The sequence below is a fragment of the Schistocerca nitens genome, chromosome 10 (genome assembly GCF_023898315.1).
Source record: "Schistocerca nitens isolate TAMUIC-IGC-003100 chromosome 10, iqSchNite1.1, whole genome shotgun sequence".
Lineage (NCBI taxonomy): Eukaryota > Metazoa > Arthropoda > Insecta > Orthoptera > Acrididae > Schistocerca > Schistocerca nitens.
Window position 1 is genome coordinate 153,892,032 of NC_064623.1, and position 17,787 is coordinate 153,909,818.

At 39.2% G+C, this 17,787-nt stretch overlaps 1 protein-coding gene across 1 annotated transcript in view; it reads left to right on the forward strand.

The window, feature by feature from the left end:
- Positions 1 to 11,587, forward strand: part of LOC126210326 (protein yippee-like 5) — a 29,106-nt gene extending 17,519 nt beyond the window's left edge. The window contains exon 3 of the mRNA XM_049939528.1: positions 7,947 to 11,587. Within this exon, the coding sequence (XP_049795485.1) occupies positions 7,947 to 8,145 (199 nt within the window). The 3' untranslated portion in view covers positions 8,146 to 11,587. The remainder of the gene's footprint in view (positions 1 to 7,946) is intronic.
- The last annotated feature ends 6,200 nt before the right edge of the window (positions 11,588 to 17,787 follow it).

A 17,787-nucleotide genomic window follows, 5' to 3' on the forward strand; every position in this document is an offset into this window, starting at 1 on the left:
GGGTTTGAACACTGCTGGGTTGGAAACTCCTACAGTATTTATGATTAATTTATTTATTACTCAGAATACAAGTCTTTACTTTTTTTTCTGTGACCGTTGGTGTCAACAAAATCTGAAGAGCAATCCACTGAGTCCAACAGTGGACTCATAGCTGCTGAGGATGCCGCATCAGCTCGGAGCAGATGTCGCGAGCGCTGGTGAGGTACACACACCGTGTTGGTAGCCCTGCTTGGAGAGGGCGGTGACCATGATGTGTGTGTTTGATTCATACACCATTTTGGGGAGTACCAATCCCTCCCAGATCACTGCCAGTGTTGTCTCCACAGGTAGACTGCGGTGTCAGATATCATGATGTTGTGCTGAATGCTGAACCTGTCCCACTGGTACAGCAGGTTGTCAGACTAGTGCAATGCTTGAGGTACAGGGCAGCTTTTGCAATGTCCCAGAGCCTTGTTGGTAGTTCCCTAGATTACCCATCAGTGCTGGCTGCTGTGCCGACTTCATTACTGGATGCTGGGTTTCATTATCCATGGATACGGATCGCTGATCTTCTTGTGAGGCAGCAGTTGTAAGACCAACACAAGAACAATCTCACACATGAGATGACACCGTACCATAATCACAGAATTGAGTGTGACTGACATGAATGCCATCAATCCAACTGATAGAATGTTCTAGGCTTGTGGGGCGGAGTATTTGTGTCATCAAGGAGAGGCTCTGCTCTAAGACATCATTTGTAATGACCGAATTGGTTCTGCTATTCTCAAGTTGTCAGCAGTCTTCAGTTCCACTACGTTTGCTTAACACATTTGTTACAGTGTCTTTATTGCTTAGTCAAACTCCTGCTAGGCAAAGTTGCGTATTGCTTAGTGTCTCTTACATAATGTTACAAGAGTAACAAAAGCAGTTTGGTCTGTTCTCTTCTAACCATTTTGTGCTGAGCTCTCTCGTAGTCACACACAGGTGTATTGAGGTTGCTGTCTTCCTGACTGAATAGTGGTCTTAAAATATTTACACTTCCCAGCTGGCTGCTGTTGATACTTTCACGTGATTAACCCCACCTGTTTGAACTTAGAAAATTTTACTCTCGCATTTCCTTACTAATTTGTTGTATAGCAGTAGTAGATGAATTTTGCTATATGGGAAGCAAAACAACTGATATGGCTGAAGTGGAGATGATGTGAAATGCAGGCTAGCAATAGCAAGAAAAACATTTCATAAAGAAAGAAATTTCTTGACATCTAATATAATGTAAGTGTTAAGAAGTCAGTTCTCTGGACTGTAGCCTTGTACGGACGATAAGCTGTTCAGACAATAAAAGAATAGATCTTTTTGAAATTTGGAGCTGTCGAAGAATGCTGAGGATTAGCTGAGTGGATCAAATAACTAATGAGGAGGTACTTAACAGAAATGGGGGGAAAGGAAATTTATGCCACAGATTAACTAAAAGAAGGAATCAGTTGATAGGATACATCCTGAGGCATCAAGGAATAATCACTTTGGTAATGGAGAGAAGTGTTGTAGAGGAAAGCCTAAGCATGAATACAGTAAGAAGGTTCAGCTAGATGTAGGATGCAGTAGTTACTCAGACAGGAAGTGGCTCACACAGGATAGATCAGCATGGAGTGCTGCATTAAACCTGTCTTCAGACTGAAGATCTCTTTGGAGAATGATATTCTTCTGTGTAAAAATGCATATGGATTTCAAATAGATTTCTTCCAAAATTCAGCTCATTCTGCACCCAGGTTGACACAATTTTCCTTGATTTTAGGAAGGGAACAAAGTCTACCGATGTACAGTAGTTTCAGGAGTGATAGAGGCATTACGGTTTACAGTTTATATTAATGATCTAACGGATAACATCATCAAAATTTGATGAGGCTGTTCACAGATAGTGCAACTGATATGGTGAGGGAGCTATAACAGAAGGGCAGAGAATTGAAGACTGGTGCAGGGACTGATGACTGTCACTGAACATAAATAAATGTAATGAAAAAGCAGGTTCCAACCTGACGTTCATTGGGAGAATCTTAATTCATTGAAATTTATCCACAAAAGAAGTGGCTTACAAAATGCTTGTTAAACTGATTCTTGGATGTTGCTGATCAGCTCAGTTAGTAGAAAAGAGAGAGAAGATCGAACAAAGAGTGGTGTGTTACATCATGGAATCATTTAGTTAGCATGAGAGTATTGCAGAGATGATCGACAAACAGATGTTACAAAGGAGGCACTGTGCATCACGGAGATGTACTGTTGCAATTCTGAGAAAGTATGTTCTCAGAATATCTGGGCGGCGTACTAGTTCCTCCAACACATGTCTTGCAAAACGACTACAATGGAAAAAATCGGGCAAATTAGAGCTCGTAAGGAGGTTTACCTACAGCCATTCTCTCCAGAACCATTTGCAAATGGAACAAGAAAGGGGGTATCAGATAGTGGTACCAGAAGAATTCTCCACCACACATCATAGAATGATTTGCAGAGTGCGAATGTAGGTGTAGAAGGTAATACTGTTCTGGTTTAATCCTGTGGTTTTGTGTTGGCCCACTGATCTTCACCCCAAATGGAATGTCGAGTTTCATTCTCTTCAGTCAATTTTTCAGTTTTTGTCTGTGATTAAAGAGAATTAAAATCAGTTCTTCCTCAAGGCATATCATATAAGGCTTGCTTTGGCTAAATGCCCACTCTTGGTCTCTCGGACTGTTCTGTTACGAGCTGTTTTTGGTAACCCATCACGTGATGAATGACAGGAAATGAACATGACAAATTATGAGTTGGACGTGGTAGCCAACCAAGTTGCTCGTTCATGATGTCCTATGCTTTGTAAATGAAGCTGAACTATTAGGTCCCATCCCACTCTAACCACCACCTCGGAAATTGCAACATATTCGGAAAAAACAACCAAATATACTGGTATGTGACACAGTCGCAATTAAAGATTGACAGATTCTCATTGGCTACCAGATTCTGTCACCCACTGATTATGACCAATGATAACAACAGCACACAACAGAAGAGCTGTGGTCACCATAAGTGCACTTTAGTTCTTGCTTTCGGATCTTTGATCTGCGATGTATGCAGAGGACCTTTCCCTTTCACCAGCAAGTGCACTGTCCACTTAACTACCCAAGCACAACTCGTGACCCATCCTCACAGCTTTACTTCAGCCAGTACCTCATCTCCTACTTCACAGAAGTTCTGTGAAACTTGCAGGACTACCACTTGTGGAAGGAAGGATATTGCAGAGCCACAGTCTGCGGGTTGTTTCCAGAGTGAATTTCTGTGAAGTTTGGAAGGTAGGATATGAAGAGTGCTGGCGGAAGTAAAGTTGAGAGGACAGGGTGTGAGTCATGCTGAGGCAGCTCAGTTGGTAGAGCACTTGCTTGTGAAAGTCCAGTCGGGCACACAGTTTTAATCTGCCGGGAAGTTTCGTATCGGTGCAAACCTCATTGCAGAGTGAAAATCCATCTTGGATACACAGAACATGTTCCTTCCATTCCTTTCTACTGCATGAAGCTTCCTGTGTAACAGTTTCAACATCAAATTTTGCCCTCTTATAGATGTTCTCGGTTTTTATCTTCTTTGCTGCTATATTTTACGGATGTGAAGAGGTAGAAATGCTGAATGAAAGACGTTTGCCGTTCAAAATGGCAGTACCTCTAATGACAACAGCAGCAAAATCTTAAAGCTAGATCGAAAGAGCCGAAAGAAACTCTGGTCGTATTTTAAGGCTGTCAGTGGTTCCAAAGTTAGTGTTCAGGTAGTCGCAGATGACCCAGGAAAAAAAATTGAGGGTAGCCAAAGTAAAAGCAGGAATGCCGAACACTGTTTTCAAACCTTCCTTCACAAAGGAAGGTACAGATTTATGGTCCCAGTTACATTGTCATACCACTGCGATGTTCAGTGCTGTAGATATTAGTATCAGTGACATACAAAAATAGAGGCAATCACTAAAATTAAACAAGGCTTCAGGATGTGATGGAATCTCTATCAGATTCTATACAGAATTTGAAGCTGAACTCACTTGCCTTTTAACCACTATACACCATAGATCCCTCCAATGAGAAACTGTGCCCAATGGTTGGAAGAAAGCATAGTTACACCCGACTCCAGAAGTGTAGCAAAAGTGATCCACAGAACTACTATCCAATATCACTGATGGCCTCCTGTTGTTGGATCTTAGAACATAGTCCGAGCACAAATGCACTGCAGTAAACAGATCTGACAAAGTGTTGACTAGGCTTCTGTCCAATTTCTTGAATAAAGATGCCAAAAATGTCTTTCCTACAATAGAAAGTAAAAAGAAAATTTTTGTGTAAATAAAGAAATCAGTTGAAAAAAGTTGTAAAAATATGTATTCAGAAACATGGCTTTTTAATGTTTCTCAGAATTGTATTTTGTGTGTGTGTGTGTGTGTGTGTGTGTGTGTGTGTGTGTGTAAGGGTGGGGGGGAGGGAGGGAGGGGGGGAGAGAGAGAGAGAGAGAGAGAGAGAGAGAGAGAGAGAGAGAGAGAGAGAGAGGGGGGGGGGGGGAGGGGGAGGGGGGGTCCTAGTTGGGCAGTAAGTATGTAATTATTTGTTGTTGGGCAAAGCATTGTTATTGTTATGTGTCTCACCATAAGTCACTGGACACAAACAGTCACCCTCTCCCCCATCAGTATCACACTAATACTATGTCACACTGCCTCCAGTAACCTAATTGCATGGAAGCTAACTGCTACATTTCACCTAATAATCCGAACTGAAATCTTAGTGAACTAGTGGACCAGTCGAGCCACGATAGCAAGCCTGAGTGTTCGTCAAACCGGGAATGTGTGCGTGCAGCTGTGTGAAAGCAGCTGTTGCCATTACAGAAAATGGGAGTGTCCACAGCATACTCATGCTGAAGAGGTAGAAGAAATGTTGAGACTTGGTCACTGAGAGTTTTGAAGTAAACATCCTGGTTTACATTCATGGTAGCCTGAATAAGAGGGCTTAGTCACAGTGAGAAAAACACCCTGAAAACATCACAGAACTACCTCTGACCTGAGCTGCACTCCCAATACCCTGTGGGTTAATCACGTAAATGGGCTGCCAGTGTACTGGACCAGTGGTGGGAACAAGCGAATGAAAACAGTTGACTTGGTCATGTCTAGTTTACATATTGTTTTGGATTATTATTCATTTGTTCTTTTAAAATGAAACCAGTTGTAGTTTTTCTGTCAGATAAAAACACTCTTGACCATTTTAATTGACAGAAGAATCAATGACTAGTTCAGAGTGAAGTGAACCCAGTTATGTAGCACTTTCAGAATTAGTATACTACTGGAGTAAGCGCAAACCTCCAGAGGGTAGTCCTGCCCCTGAGTGTGTACGCCAAAGTAATCCTCTTCGATTAAGCACGTGTCCTGCACAGCCAGTACGAGGTGGTGGTCCGCACTGTGCCAGCAGCTTCTCACGCCTGCTGCAGCCCTGGCTGTGTGGTGTCAAAGGTTGCCGGTGATGGTGCTACACATCCAGCTCGAAAGGACATTGGTCGATCTGCCCCAGATGAAAAAAGGCTTAATGATCACTCAAACAGAGAGACTGAATGAAAACTTCCGTATTCGGTTGTCTCACATTGATGGAAACCACTCAAACCCAGGGAGTGAGCGAAAAATATTCATGTAGCTGATGTGGCCACAGACTAGTTTCATGTGGTTGTTTCATTCAAAAAAAAAAAAAAAAAAAAAAAAAAAAAACACACAATCACTTGATCAGTTTCTTGTCCCATCACTATTACTTGACAACTTGCATCATTTGAAAAAGGGCAAAATCACCACTCGTTGCACCACATTAAAGCTGGTTATTGTCCAGATTCTGTGGTCTTTTGCCCACTGAAGATGTGCACCGAAGATGGGCAGCTGCAATACGGCCATGTCCTAGGTACTTTGGTCGAAATTATATTGGGTGCAGTTCCCTCGCTGTTTATGTTCATAAAATAGTTGCAGTGGACCCATTCACTGGTGGCTGCAATGTTTGTCGTGTTCAAAACTGATTGTCATGAATAAGGCGTGGCACTTGTCCCAAGTCCTTGTCAGTTAGGGTCTCAGTGTTCTCACACCGTGTTACGTGGCCATCAGTAGTATGCCATTATTTGTATACGGGGTGTCCCAGGAGGGTGGTCGACTTTCGGTGATATGACAGGAATGCTTTTTTTGATGCAAAAGACTTCATGTAGGTATATTCAGTATTCTGAATGGTTTGAGAGATAGAACACACTTAATGTAAATTTGTTTTTTGGCAAGTGGCACACGTGTATGTCTCACCCACCTGACTTCTTTGACATTTTATTCTAGTCCCATCTGTCTTGTTGCTTTCAGCCACTTTAAACAAGATGTCTTTCTGTCATAGGAATAGGAACGGGCCCAAAATTGGAACCTGTGGGACTCCCTTTGCGATTTTTCTCTAGTCACTAACATTTTCTACCTTTTCGACATTGTTTGAGTTATTTAGCACAACCTTTTGTTTTCTGTTTGTTAAGTATGATTCAAACCAGTTGCGTGTAAAGCCGTCAGTTCCAGCAAAAATGTACATTAAATGTGTCTTATCTCAGAAACCATTCGGAATAGGACATACAAAGTGTTTTGTTTGAATTGAGCATTCCTGTGATATCTCTGAATACTGACCATTCCTCCTGGGACTCCATCCATCCGTTCCACACTTCACAATCTGTCCCACATTTGACTTTCCATCCCTTGCCTACCCTGGTAATTGGGAATGCAGGGGTGAGTGCTACACCAGGCCACTGTTTCTGCTTTAGATTATGCCTAGCAGAATTTTATTTTTGCTGGGACAGTCTTATTTTTCACGTACATCTCCTGGTATCCTGAGAAAATCATTCGGGACACATATTTGTTTCATAGAAGGAGAATGTTACAGAAATATATATTTTCCCTACATTTGGTTTAATTTGTCTTACGGCTACAGAAATAGTAAGAGAGATGTTGAAAAGCAGGTGTTAGCTACCCCTCATCTCTAACTTTCTGACCTTCCACTTTATGGCCCTGAGACAAGCAAAAATAAAACTATAGCGGGACTGCAGTCGTATGGAAGTTAATTTTGTCAATAACGTGAATGGTGCAGCGCGTGTTAACAGTGCTTATTGAATATTTTTTGTCACATATGCGCACCTGCCAAAACAGTCTGAAATCTTAAATTTTAGTTTGAAATGTATGATTTGTGTCTGATCACTGATTAGTAATATTACATAGTTTCTAGGATTAACAGATTGTACCAAAGTACCTAGTAAATGACTAAACATGGTAGAAAAACATCCTGGCTATGACAATGAAAAAGTATATATCAGTCTTTTTTAAAAAAGAATTTTATTCATGTGTAATGTACTTACATTTTTCTTCCCAATTCACAAAATGAAGAAACATTCTCACTGTGAGTTTTTAAGTTGCTGCATCGTTACGGGCCTACTGTTAGTTTCAAAATATCCCAATAACTGACAAGAGAGCTGAGCGTAAGTTATGAAGTTAGGTGTAAAGTACAGACACAAGTGTCCCTGTATTTTGTCTCTGAAATATGGTCAGCCTAGAATTTATATGATCAGAAAACTATTGCTGTTGCTTCTTAGTGTAATACGTGTTGTGTTTGCTTTATGCCACTGATAATGAACACTGTAGTGGCTAAGTAACCTCACTGTATCTAAACTAACATGAAAATTGATACTGTGTATTCTACATGCACCCTGATATGTATGCTACAGGCAAACACAGCAGAATGACACTATCGGCTGGAGCATTACAAGGCACACTAACTCTTGCTACTGCGCCTTCTTATGTGCCCACCACTGTGGTGGCTGTGTAAATAAATGATAAAATGAGTGACTGTTTGCTGTATATTTCATTTGCATGCTTGTGAAATTGTGTACGGAGCAAGTGCTGATCATTTATTGCCTGTTGTCTTCTGACTGCACAGTGAGGTGCAGGACCGTGTCATGCTGACTGGAAGACACATGGTTCGCGATGTGTCCTGCAAGAATTGTGATGCCAAGCTGGGTTGGGTGTACGAATTTGCCACCGAGGAGAATCAGCGCTACAAGGAGGGGCGCGTCATTCTCGAGCGTGCACTCGTAACGGAGAGCGATGGTATGGATGAGCACGTCGGTGACAACTGATGTGCTGTGAGAACCGTACCACTAAAAGACATCGTAGCTGGTGGAAAAAGGAAATATTGGACAGTGACCGCTATGTTCACAAAAAACTAAAGATCCTCAATCACAGTAATTAGATGTCAAAATTGAAGAAATGTTCTGCCAGATGTATGATTGGCTGCACTGAACTTCCAAATAAACTGGTGTAATCTAATTCTGTGATCTGCTACCCGTTGTAACGCTGACGAAGCACTTTACAGATAGTGCCAAAAAAATGTTTTTAACATTTTTAATATTTTGGATTGTCACTTGCCTCTGTGACTAAAATTAGACAATAGCTCTACACAGCTTTCACCAAATTCTTCACGCACGAAATAAGTCGTTAGAGGAGTGTAGAGAGATTTCTATGCCTCAGCTGATGGTTTACTGTTTCACTTGCCTATGCCAGTATTTGTGTTGTGTGAAATTTTGCTGATATCGCAGGAGCTTAGGAAGTCATCCAGGAAGTCTAATTACGTAATTACCAACATGATGTGCAAAACATATCAGACATTGGGACAAGTTATAAAATGAATGTTTAATTTTTAAGAGGCATTGGTAATTGGATGGAACCCAAGTTGTTCTAGTATTTTCAAATGCCTTTCAAAATGTTTAAAGTGTAAATTGCAGTTTAAAAAGAGAATATATTTTTAATTTGCATTTGTTTTGATGCACAACAATTTAACATAAAAGTTGTTTACGTCCATTAAGTATTCGTGGCATTTGTTGTCACTTGAAGTCTCATTCTTCATCATTTTTACTTTGTGTATTTTTTTAAATATGTCCAACTGTCCATACTTCAAGTCACTTTTGGATCATTCTTGTTGGAATAATTACTCCAATTATCAGTCAACAAATTAAGGTTCAATAAGCAATTGCTAAAAAACAAAAAAAAATACACGGTGAATTGCCTTTTCGTACCACATAAGAACACTCAAGGAATAGCAAACAGATATGGCAATAAGGTATTGGCCTATGATGCAGCCACTAATACATTATGCAGTTTGACAAGTAAAGGAATTATTTGGGTTTAGGCCACAGCAAATTTAGCTACTGATCAACCGTATTTATGAGATGACTGGGCACACAATTATATTTTTTATTTCCACCTGCTTGTACTTGTTTTGCCATCATCATAATGTCTGATAACATAGTTATTTCAATTAAAATGGGTTGGTTAAAGGATAATCTATGTTCACTGAACATCCTGAAAAAACTTGTCATACATTGTTTTTTCGGAATGATTGAGTTGAAAGAAATTTGTTCCTGATTTTAGTGAAAGGGCTTATAGTTTTTCTTTTTTCTGCCCTTTTTTATATCAAAGCTAGAAGAAAGACACCACCTGAGCTATTTTTGAGGTCATGGAATGCTGCAGTTAGAGTTTCTGGTCATCTTAGAAACGTTGGGCACCGTAGACTGTGAATAAGCACACAATCGCGAGTCTTTCTTTTTACATTAGTCCCATTAAGTTGCTGGACAGTACCCCATAAATGTCTGTCTGTGACTACACGTAGTTTCTGAGATGCTTCTTATCCTGCCTACTTCTCTTGTCTGTCATCTTGTTTCTGTCACAGTTTTTGGTGTGAGAGTGAGCGATTTCTTAGTGTCTCATTTTTAAAATTGTCAATTTTCTTCCATTTTACACTGCAGCAGCTGAACTTGTATGAACACCAAAACAATGACCAACTGGTTTAAAATGCAATTATCATTACTTTTTTTAATTTACCCTTAATTTGCATATAGAAGTGACACAAAAATTGATCTTCACGAGTTTAAGGTCATTTCTTGTGATGTGTGTAGAAAACGTCCATCCTCGCTGCATTTTCAAATGTGTGCGAGGTAAAACAGTCTTTGTTGAAAAGAAATTGTTTTTAAGAATATTCTGTAATTTAGGACTGTGCAATGTTGTGTTGAGATTTTTTGTACATTTTATTATTAAACATGTGGACCATACAGCCACAGGAAATCTGTTGAACCATAACTTTCAAATAGTTATTACTTATATTAAAGAATTTAATATTCTTCCGTATAACTGCCATAAGGTATCAGATGGCACATATTTAATTAGAATGAGTGTTCTTATGTTTAATGTGATATTAACTATAGAAATATGAATGCTGTATTTTGAGAATGACTTTCAGGTTGTGTACATAAGAAGTGACAGAAATAAAAGGGAAACCTTTTTTTTCTTTGGTGTGTTGTCTTGTCAGTCTGTGATGCATCTTTTTAAAGATTAGTATAAAGTAAGAGCTCTTGTGAAGGCCTCCCTTGGTACCAGTTCTCCCAGACCTGTGTGCAAGCACGTTTATGCTATCAGAGGAGATCAAATTGCTTTTTCTCTTGCACTGCCACTGCTGAGAATATAACTGCAGGCATTTTTAATGAAGTTAGGCATCCATACTTTGATAAAAGTTTATTTTCACACCAATTGTTATTGCAGTGTACAGAAAAGACCACTCTCAAAAGTTCTTAGTGGTAACACAATTGACCACCCATATAAACTTCCATTAAAGCCAATTATTAGGACAAGTATATTATTTAAAAAATTTTTGTGTTTACATTTGATAAACAACCCAATTATGTCTGAAAACTGACACCAACCAGACTGTATTGGAAATGAGTTTGCAAACAGCAAGAAAAATTTACTTCCAAACACATGTAACTTACCACATCTTTAGGGAGTTATGACTGAGTGCCCCTTTGCAAGAAGACACTTGAGTCCAAAATCTGTTTCAGGGAGGTAATGAATGATGTTTCCATAGCCACTGTGAAAATATTTTTCATCCACGTAATCAGCCTGAAGATTTTAAACCACCAGCTCAAATGTTTCAATGCTCATTTGTAAATACAGCCAAAATTTACGACATCAGTGTTGCTCATTATAGTATTTTAAGATTGTTTACAGTTTCACTGCAACAATACTGAGTGTTGATTTCTTTGTTGTGATCATACCTCCATTTTGTAGTTAGTATCCCACAGATACTTATTTCTCACTTTGCTAGACACTGAGAAAATGGTCTCAGTTATTCTGTGTCATTGAACTTCAGTTGGCTTGGCTATTTGCCCACAGATTTAGTTAAAGCATGGGAACACTGCAAGTGAATAAAAATATTGTGTGTCCGCAGAAATGTCATTGAAATTTCAGCAGTGGGACCACGAAGCTATTTGTTAGCACCTCATATAGAATCCAGTGCAACAGATTTCATGAACACGATAGTGACTTGCAGTTGCTACAAAAAAATACCTGAACTGAAAAGTAACTGGTTCCAAGTTTGGCAGTCTTACAAAATAATAAAAATGAACAATATACATTTATGTACTTTATCTATATAGAATGTAAGTGATATTTGTAACTGTAGAGTTGTTATACTATGTACCTTGAATTTGTAAAGTACAAAAGAGATAATAAAATTTACTCAATAAAACATTTTTTTTTCCACTTGTATTTACAAACACTGTGCAAATCCCATTAAAATCCACTTACGTGGTACATGTATTCTGACAGTTATAAAATAAGTGAAAGAATAGGTATAGCTCTCAGTACAGATCACAACCATCATTAGAAAGTTACAATATTATCATACAATACCTTTGGCACACTCAAAGTCCACATTTTCATAATCAAGCATGCTTAAAGCTTTAAGTAATGAAGTACACTAAGAGGTCACATATCACAATCAGTTAAATTCCTTTGGTTCAGTTCTATGATATGATTGATTTGCTTATAATGTTTGTATGATAACTCACACAGGACTATATTGTGTGACACTAATCTACATCAGTAAACTCATTCAGGTACTATTTCTTTTGAAATTTTTATATACTTCACAGAGACCTTCACCCAATGACAACTTGGCATTCAACTGCGAATCTGTGCTCTGTTTTTCACCTACTGCCATTCAAGTGTAAGGTATTGGAGCCTTCTTCACTCTCATGAGCCATCCCCTCACCTTCAATGGCTTGACGTAGTAAACACAACCACTCAGCTTGTGGTCTGTGTGTTAAGCAGTAAGCTTAGTACACTGATTTGGACTTATTCTTTATATACAAATATCAGTGGTATACATTTAGGCACCTGTGGGGAGGTGTGGCAGCCCCGGGTCAAATCCGCCCAGCAGACTAATGATGATAGCCAGTGTGCCAGCCAGTCAGGAGTTTATTTTTGGGCAGTTTCCCCATATCCCTGTTGCACTTACACAATTCATTAACATTTAGAAATATTCTCATCGATAGGGGGGTACACAAATTCAGTATCAGAGGTTAAGGTGGATAATGTGGAGGAGGAATACATTGAGACAAAAAACACCTTCCTCATCAGATACAAAAGTGTTTTTAAGTTTTTTCTCTGAACATAAAAGAAATAGCCCATTACCCCAATATTGGATGAGCATTGCAGTGGCTAATAAGAAATAGCCTGCTCTTGTTTTCCTCCATCTTCTTAACAGAATACCCGATCTTTGTGGAACCTGAACAATGTATGACCAGATGTCCTATCATTATGCACTAGACAAATAGGTGGGCACATTAAAGGTGAGGGGACAGCATCATCATCATATAATATTCGAAATCTGCTCTTCCCTATTTATAATATGGCACATTAATGATCAAACCACACATGTGCTATAGAGAACCCAACCGAATCCAATACAATATATATAAATTAAACAGCAAAGTTTACAGCAGGAAAGAATAACCTGCAGTTAAGTAAAATCTCATTTCATTTAACACACCTGCCCCTGGCAACACATGAAAAGCTAGCTCCCTCCCTCTCTCTCTCTCTCTCTCTCTCTCTCTCTCTCTCTCTCTCTCTCTCTCTGTGTAACACTACTTACTCTGTCCACTAATAAACAGACTATCCTGGTCAGTTTAGGTCTTCTTCCTTCTCCCAGTGGCATCCCTTGGAGCCATACTTCACAACACAAGTGAAAAGGCACCCATTTTGAGACCACAATGTTCACTGCATCACACAGATTAGAAAGCACCACTTTGAGAGTCTGAAGATCTATAAAATACAGCATTTGAAGAATGACCAGGTGGGCAAGTAACATGACTAATCCTCTTTGTTCGATGTTACAACTATTAGTACGGAAAGTAAGTTACTTGTATACTCCTGCCACAGGTATAAAAATTGTGACAAAGTTTATCTGAAGGCTCACAATGTCACTTTCGATAAAAATTTTGAAGCATAAATTTTAAGACTTACTGTTGCAGTAAGTTTTGAGCACATGAATTGCATCAGCTTCCACTGTAATGTAACAGAATGAAAACTACACTGCAGTTTGTGCAGTGCCAAATTACAGTCAAACAGTACTTGTTCTTAATAGCTTGTGAAAAATGGAGATCTTGTCATACCAGATGGTTTTTCTTTACCTGAATGAGTATACCACTTCTACATTTGTACTGATGCAGCTAATTACTCACTAATACTGTAAACAAAAGACACTGTGCTATACTTCAAATAATGCCTTATACATTATGCTCAGGACTTATAGCAAGCACTACATTTGTCAATAAATATGCCAAAATATTTATTAGGCCCATTGTCAGTCTAATTGGGAGTGTGTTAACTTAAGGCAGCAGTGGAAGGAGTCAGCACAGACAAATGAGCTGTCGATAAGCGTATATAGCATCTGACAAATCTTTACTGCCGAGAAGTTGGCACACTGGCATTCGTGGACTGAGAAATGGTCAATCACCACGGGAGAGAGGTGCGTGAGTCCATTCTGTTTATAATTCTGTCAACACTCAGAAATATTGCATTTGCCTCTCACACAGATTATTTCTCTCACTGTAATCTATATGATTTATCAAACAAAATATTATAACTTCAAGTTTACATAAGACACAGATTCTTGAGAAAAGGAGACTTATGAGTGGAAGAGACTCAGTAATTTCTGCATTACAACAATGCACCTGCGTGTATACGACATTATTCAAAAGCACCACAAGATATAAAAAAACAAGTGCATATCAGTGGATACAGCATCTCTATAACATTACAAGTGCTCAGTATGGGCACATTTGTATGCTACAGCAAATGTAAATATGTGCATAACACTAGAACAGTAGAAGGGGTCAATATGACCTTTTTTTCGTTTTCTCAACGTAATATCCAATTTCTTTTTAGTTTGTTCATGAAATAATACAACTTCTCCTAATCTTTTCTCCTCCTTATGATGATGTATTAGGATCTACATAATATTTATACTTTACAAACTTGCAGCATGCTACAGGTGAAAATAGATCCACAGCTTGTTTTATAAGATGCATTAAATCTCCAATATCTGTCCTATGTGGTCTATTCACTATTTGTGAGCCAGCCATAGTGCCACTTTGATCATCGCTGCAGGGGCAATTTTTATACATAGGTTTTTGCTTGCATTGTCACACTTACGATAGGGATGGTTTGAAAATGGACATAGGTGTCTGAAACTAGTCAGCATCAATAAATAAATAAATAGGGTGCTTCTTAATGCAACTTATGACAGAGCTACAACCATTTATCTCTATATTTCCTTGGACATTTCATTCAATATAACTAGAAGTGGTCAATTTGACACCACTGTAATATCTCTTCCAAATATATGTAAATAATACAACTACAAAGTGGGAATAATCAGCAACTGTGCAGAGTTGTTACTGAATGTTGTTGCATCTTGGCACATGCACATTTCAATCTGCTATAGTACATTGTGCTGTTCAGGCAACAGTTCCTGCGTGACAGACATTTCCAAACAAGTTCTGATGAAGAAACATTGTATCTCTTAGAAAATTCTGATGCTGAATCGGAAACTGATGAATCGGGAAGGATGAGTGGAAGAGGAGTGGAGAAGCTGATCTATGTCAATCCTCACCTCCTCCACCACAGCAGGCCCAGTTGAATGCCTCTACAAAGATAGTCACTACAGATGGAACCAAGTGGGAGACGGCTGATTTTCTATTTACTGGATGAAGATTGGCTGAGAACATTCTAAAGGAGAAGAGGTCCTGCCACTTGTACTCTTGCCAATGGGTGGATGCCTGTGTCATAAGTGCATTCTGTCTTCCTTTTTGCAAAGCAATGCTACACTCCCGTGAAGAAACACATGGAATCTAGTGCTTGAAAAGTACTTTAAAAAAAGGGGGGAGGGGGGGGGGGGTAGACTACACTGTGTCAGTCGAGGAAGTGGAAAAATTGGTAGGTGTAAGATTCAGGTTCAGGCAATTCATGCCCAACAAACACAGTCTCACATTTTTGATTGTTGACAGTGAAGCAACCGTTTGGAGAGTACATTGTTCTACATCTCATTGAGCCATTTCTAAATCGAGGAAGGTATGTGACAATAGACAACTCTGTCATGTGTTTTCAACTTGCTAAGCAGCTAAAAATAAAAAAAAATAAAAAAAAATGAACAAGATACATCATCAAATTCCTGACGAGGAAGAGAAGCCAAATGCTGAAATACTTTCCATGACCATGTTGCACCAGATTGGAAACAAAGACTGTATATCAGGAAAAGGAGAAAAAGTCATTCTTCTGAGTATATTGCATGTTGAAGTAGCAGTAAGGAAAGAGTGAAACAAGAAGCCTGAAACCATAACATTCTACAATGCAGCAAAGCGTAGAGTGGATGTAATTGATCAAATGACCTGAAAAGAAACTGCAAAGGTTGCATGCAGGACTTGGCTGGTGCATGTCTTTCTACATCTTGAGCATGGCAGCAATAAATACATGAGTCATCTACAAAATAGTAACGAACAAGAAAATAAGAGGAAAAAGTTATTTCTTCAGCTAACATGTGAACTCAAAGGAGAGAAAGAGCAGGAAGAAGAACAGATAAAAGAAGAGGATATGGGATCAAAATCGTCTACAAAGCAGTAGTAGTGTAAAATCTGCTTCTGCAAAGTCAAAAATGACAATGACAGCTGTTAAAGTGCCACAAAGCTGCGTACAGGAAATGTGTGTGTGTGTAAAACAGAAATAATCTTTGCTAAGAGCATCTAGCATAGTCCAATGACTTGAGTAAAAAGTACAAGGGAGCCACGGATAGAACTTTCGTGGGTATAATATGGACCAAATATGTTAAATATGCCGAGAACCTTCTACAAATTATCAGTATATGAAAATCAACAGTTTAGGAAACCTGGTAGCACCAGCAATGATAAATCAGTAAGATTTTGTTGTTGTTGAAATACATAACTAATGTTTTAATAACATGATATAACTCACAAAAAGCTAGGCATTAGTGCACACTAAAATAAAGTAGTAAAGTCAATATGAAAATATTTTATGCGGGCTCAAAATGACCCCTTTCCACACTTTTAGGGATGTCAGAAACTTCACCATTCTAGTACCAATTCACTGAAGTCGCTGCCACCCAGGAAAGCGCAATGATAGCAGTCCACCTTGGAAATCCGTTCACTAGGTTGCCTACTTGCAGGTACGAGCTAATAAATGTGGGGACCCATCTATATGTTCTGATACACATGCCCCTCAGTGATGCACTCTTCAACTACACCACAGTGCATATGATGAATCCAAACTTGAACTGATGCTCTATCCACTGATGTTGTTTTATCTATACATCTTGTAGTTTTTGTGCAGTCATCTTGTGATGTACCACAGGTACTTATGAGTAACCTTGTATTATTAACAATTGTTTGTGACGAATTGAAACTGTTTGCCACGCAGGGACTCTAACTTGGGGTCCTGCGCTGCATACTGTGCTATCTGATCACACCGAGGTGAGAGCAGAGGAGGAGACAGAGGCAGGTGGTGGCCAGGGGGTCATGCCTTTGCAATTCAGAAAACCTGGTACTGGTGGGAGGAATTCAGATGGCATTGGCCGTGAAGCAGTAGTTGAAGGCAGGTGTTGTTTCAATACACCTGTCTGACACTCGGTGAATCCTCTATGAGGTGAGTAGCAATCTATACTATTCCATAAACCATTGTTTTCACTCTCAAAAGTACTAACTGTTGAGAAACTCGGTATATTACTGCCGTGAGAGTTCAAGAGTAACTGTCAAAGACAACTGCCAGCAAATCTCTGGTATTCTCAAGGAACAAACTGCAGCAAGACTGCCAGTGTCACACAACTTACAGCACTGAGATAATAGCTGTTATTGTATCTTATACATTGTGATCAGAAACATTCTGAAAAGGTTGTCAGGGTGCTGCAGAGGAGGTTGTGCTGAGAAATAATTGTTAAGAAAAAAATTCAGTACCTTGTGCGCTTTCCAAGTTACTTTGCATTGAAGTCAGTCAATCAGGCCATCGTGCATTTATTTTAAATGGTCTGCCAGATATAATTAGTGTCAGTTGTTCTCGTAGCATAGATGATAGTGCCATAGATTGCTCAGCCTTCGGCTTGGGTTCGATCCTTACTACAATCCCATGTCCAATTTTTGTATCACTCTGTTGTTCAGTTTTAGGAAACTGAATAAAGGACACAATTGGTGACACAGTAGCTGACAGATCACATGAATTTGCGCACACAACAGCCTGCTTGGCTATCTTCAGCTCAAAAAAGGTGCAACATATCTAGTTTTTTCCTTAACAATTATATCTCCGCACAACCTACCCTGCAATAACCTTACAAGCTTTTCAGACGGTTTCTGATCACCCTGTAAGTTGTGAGGACAACACCA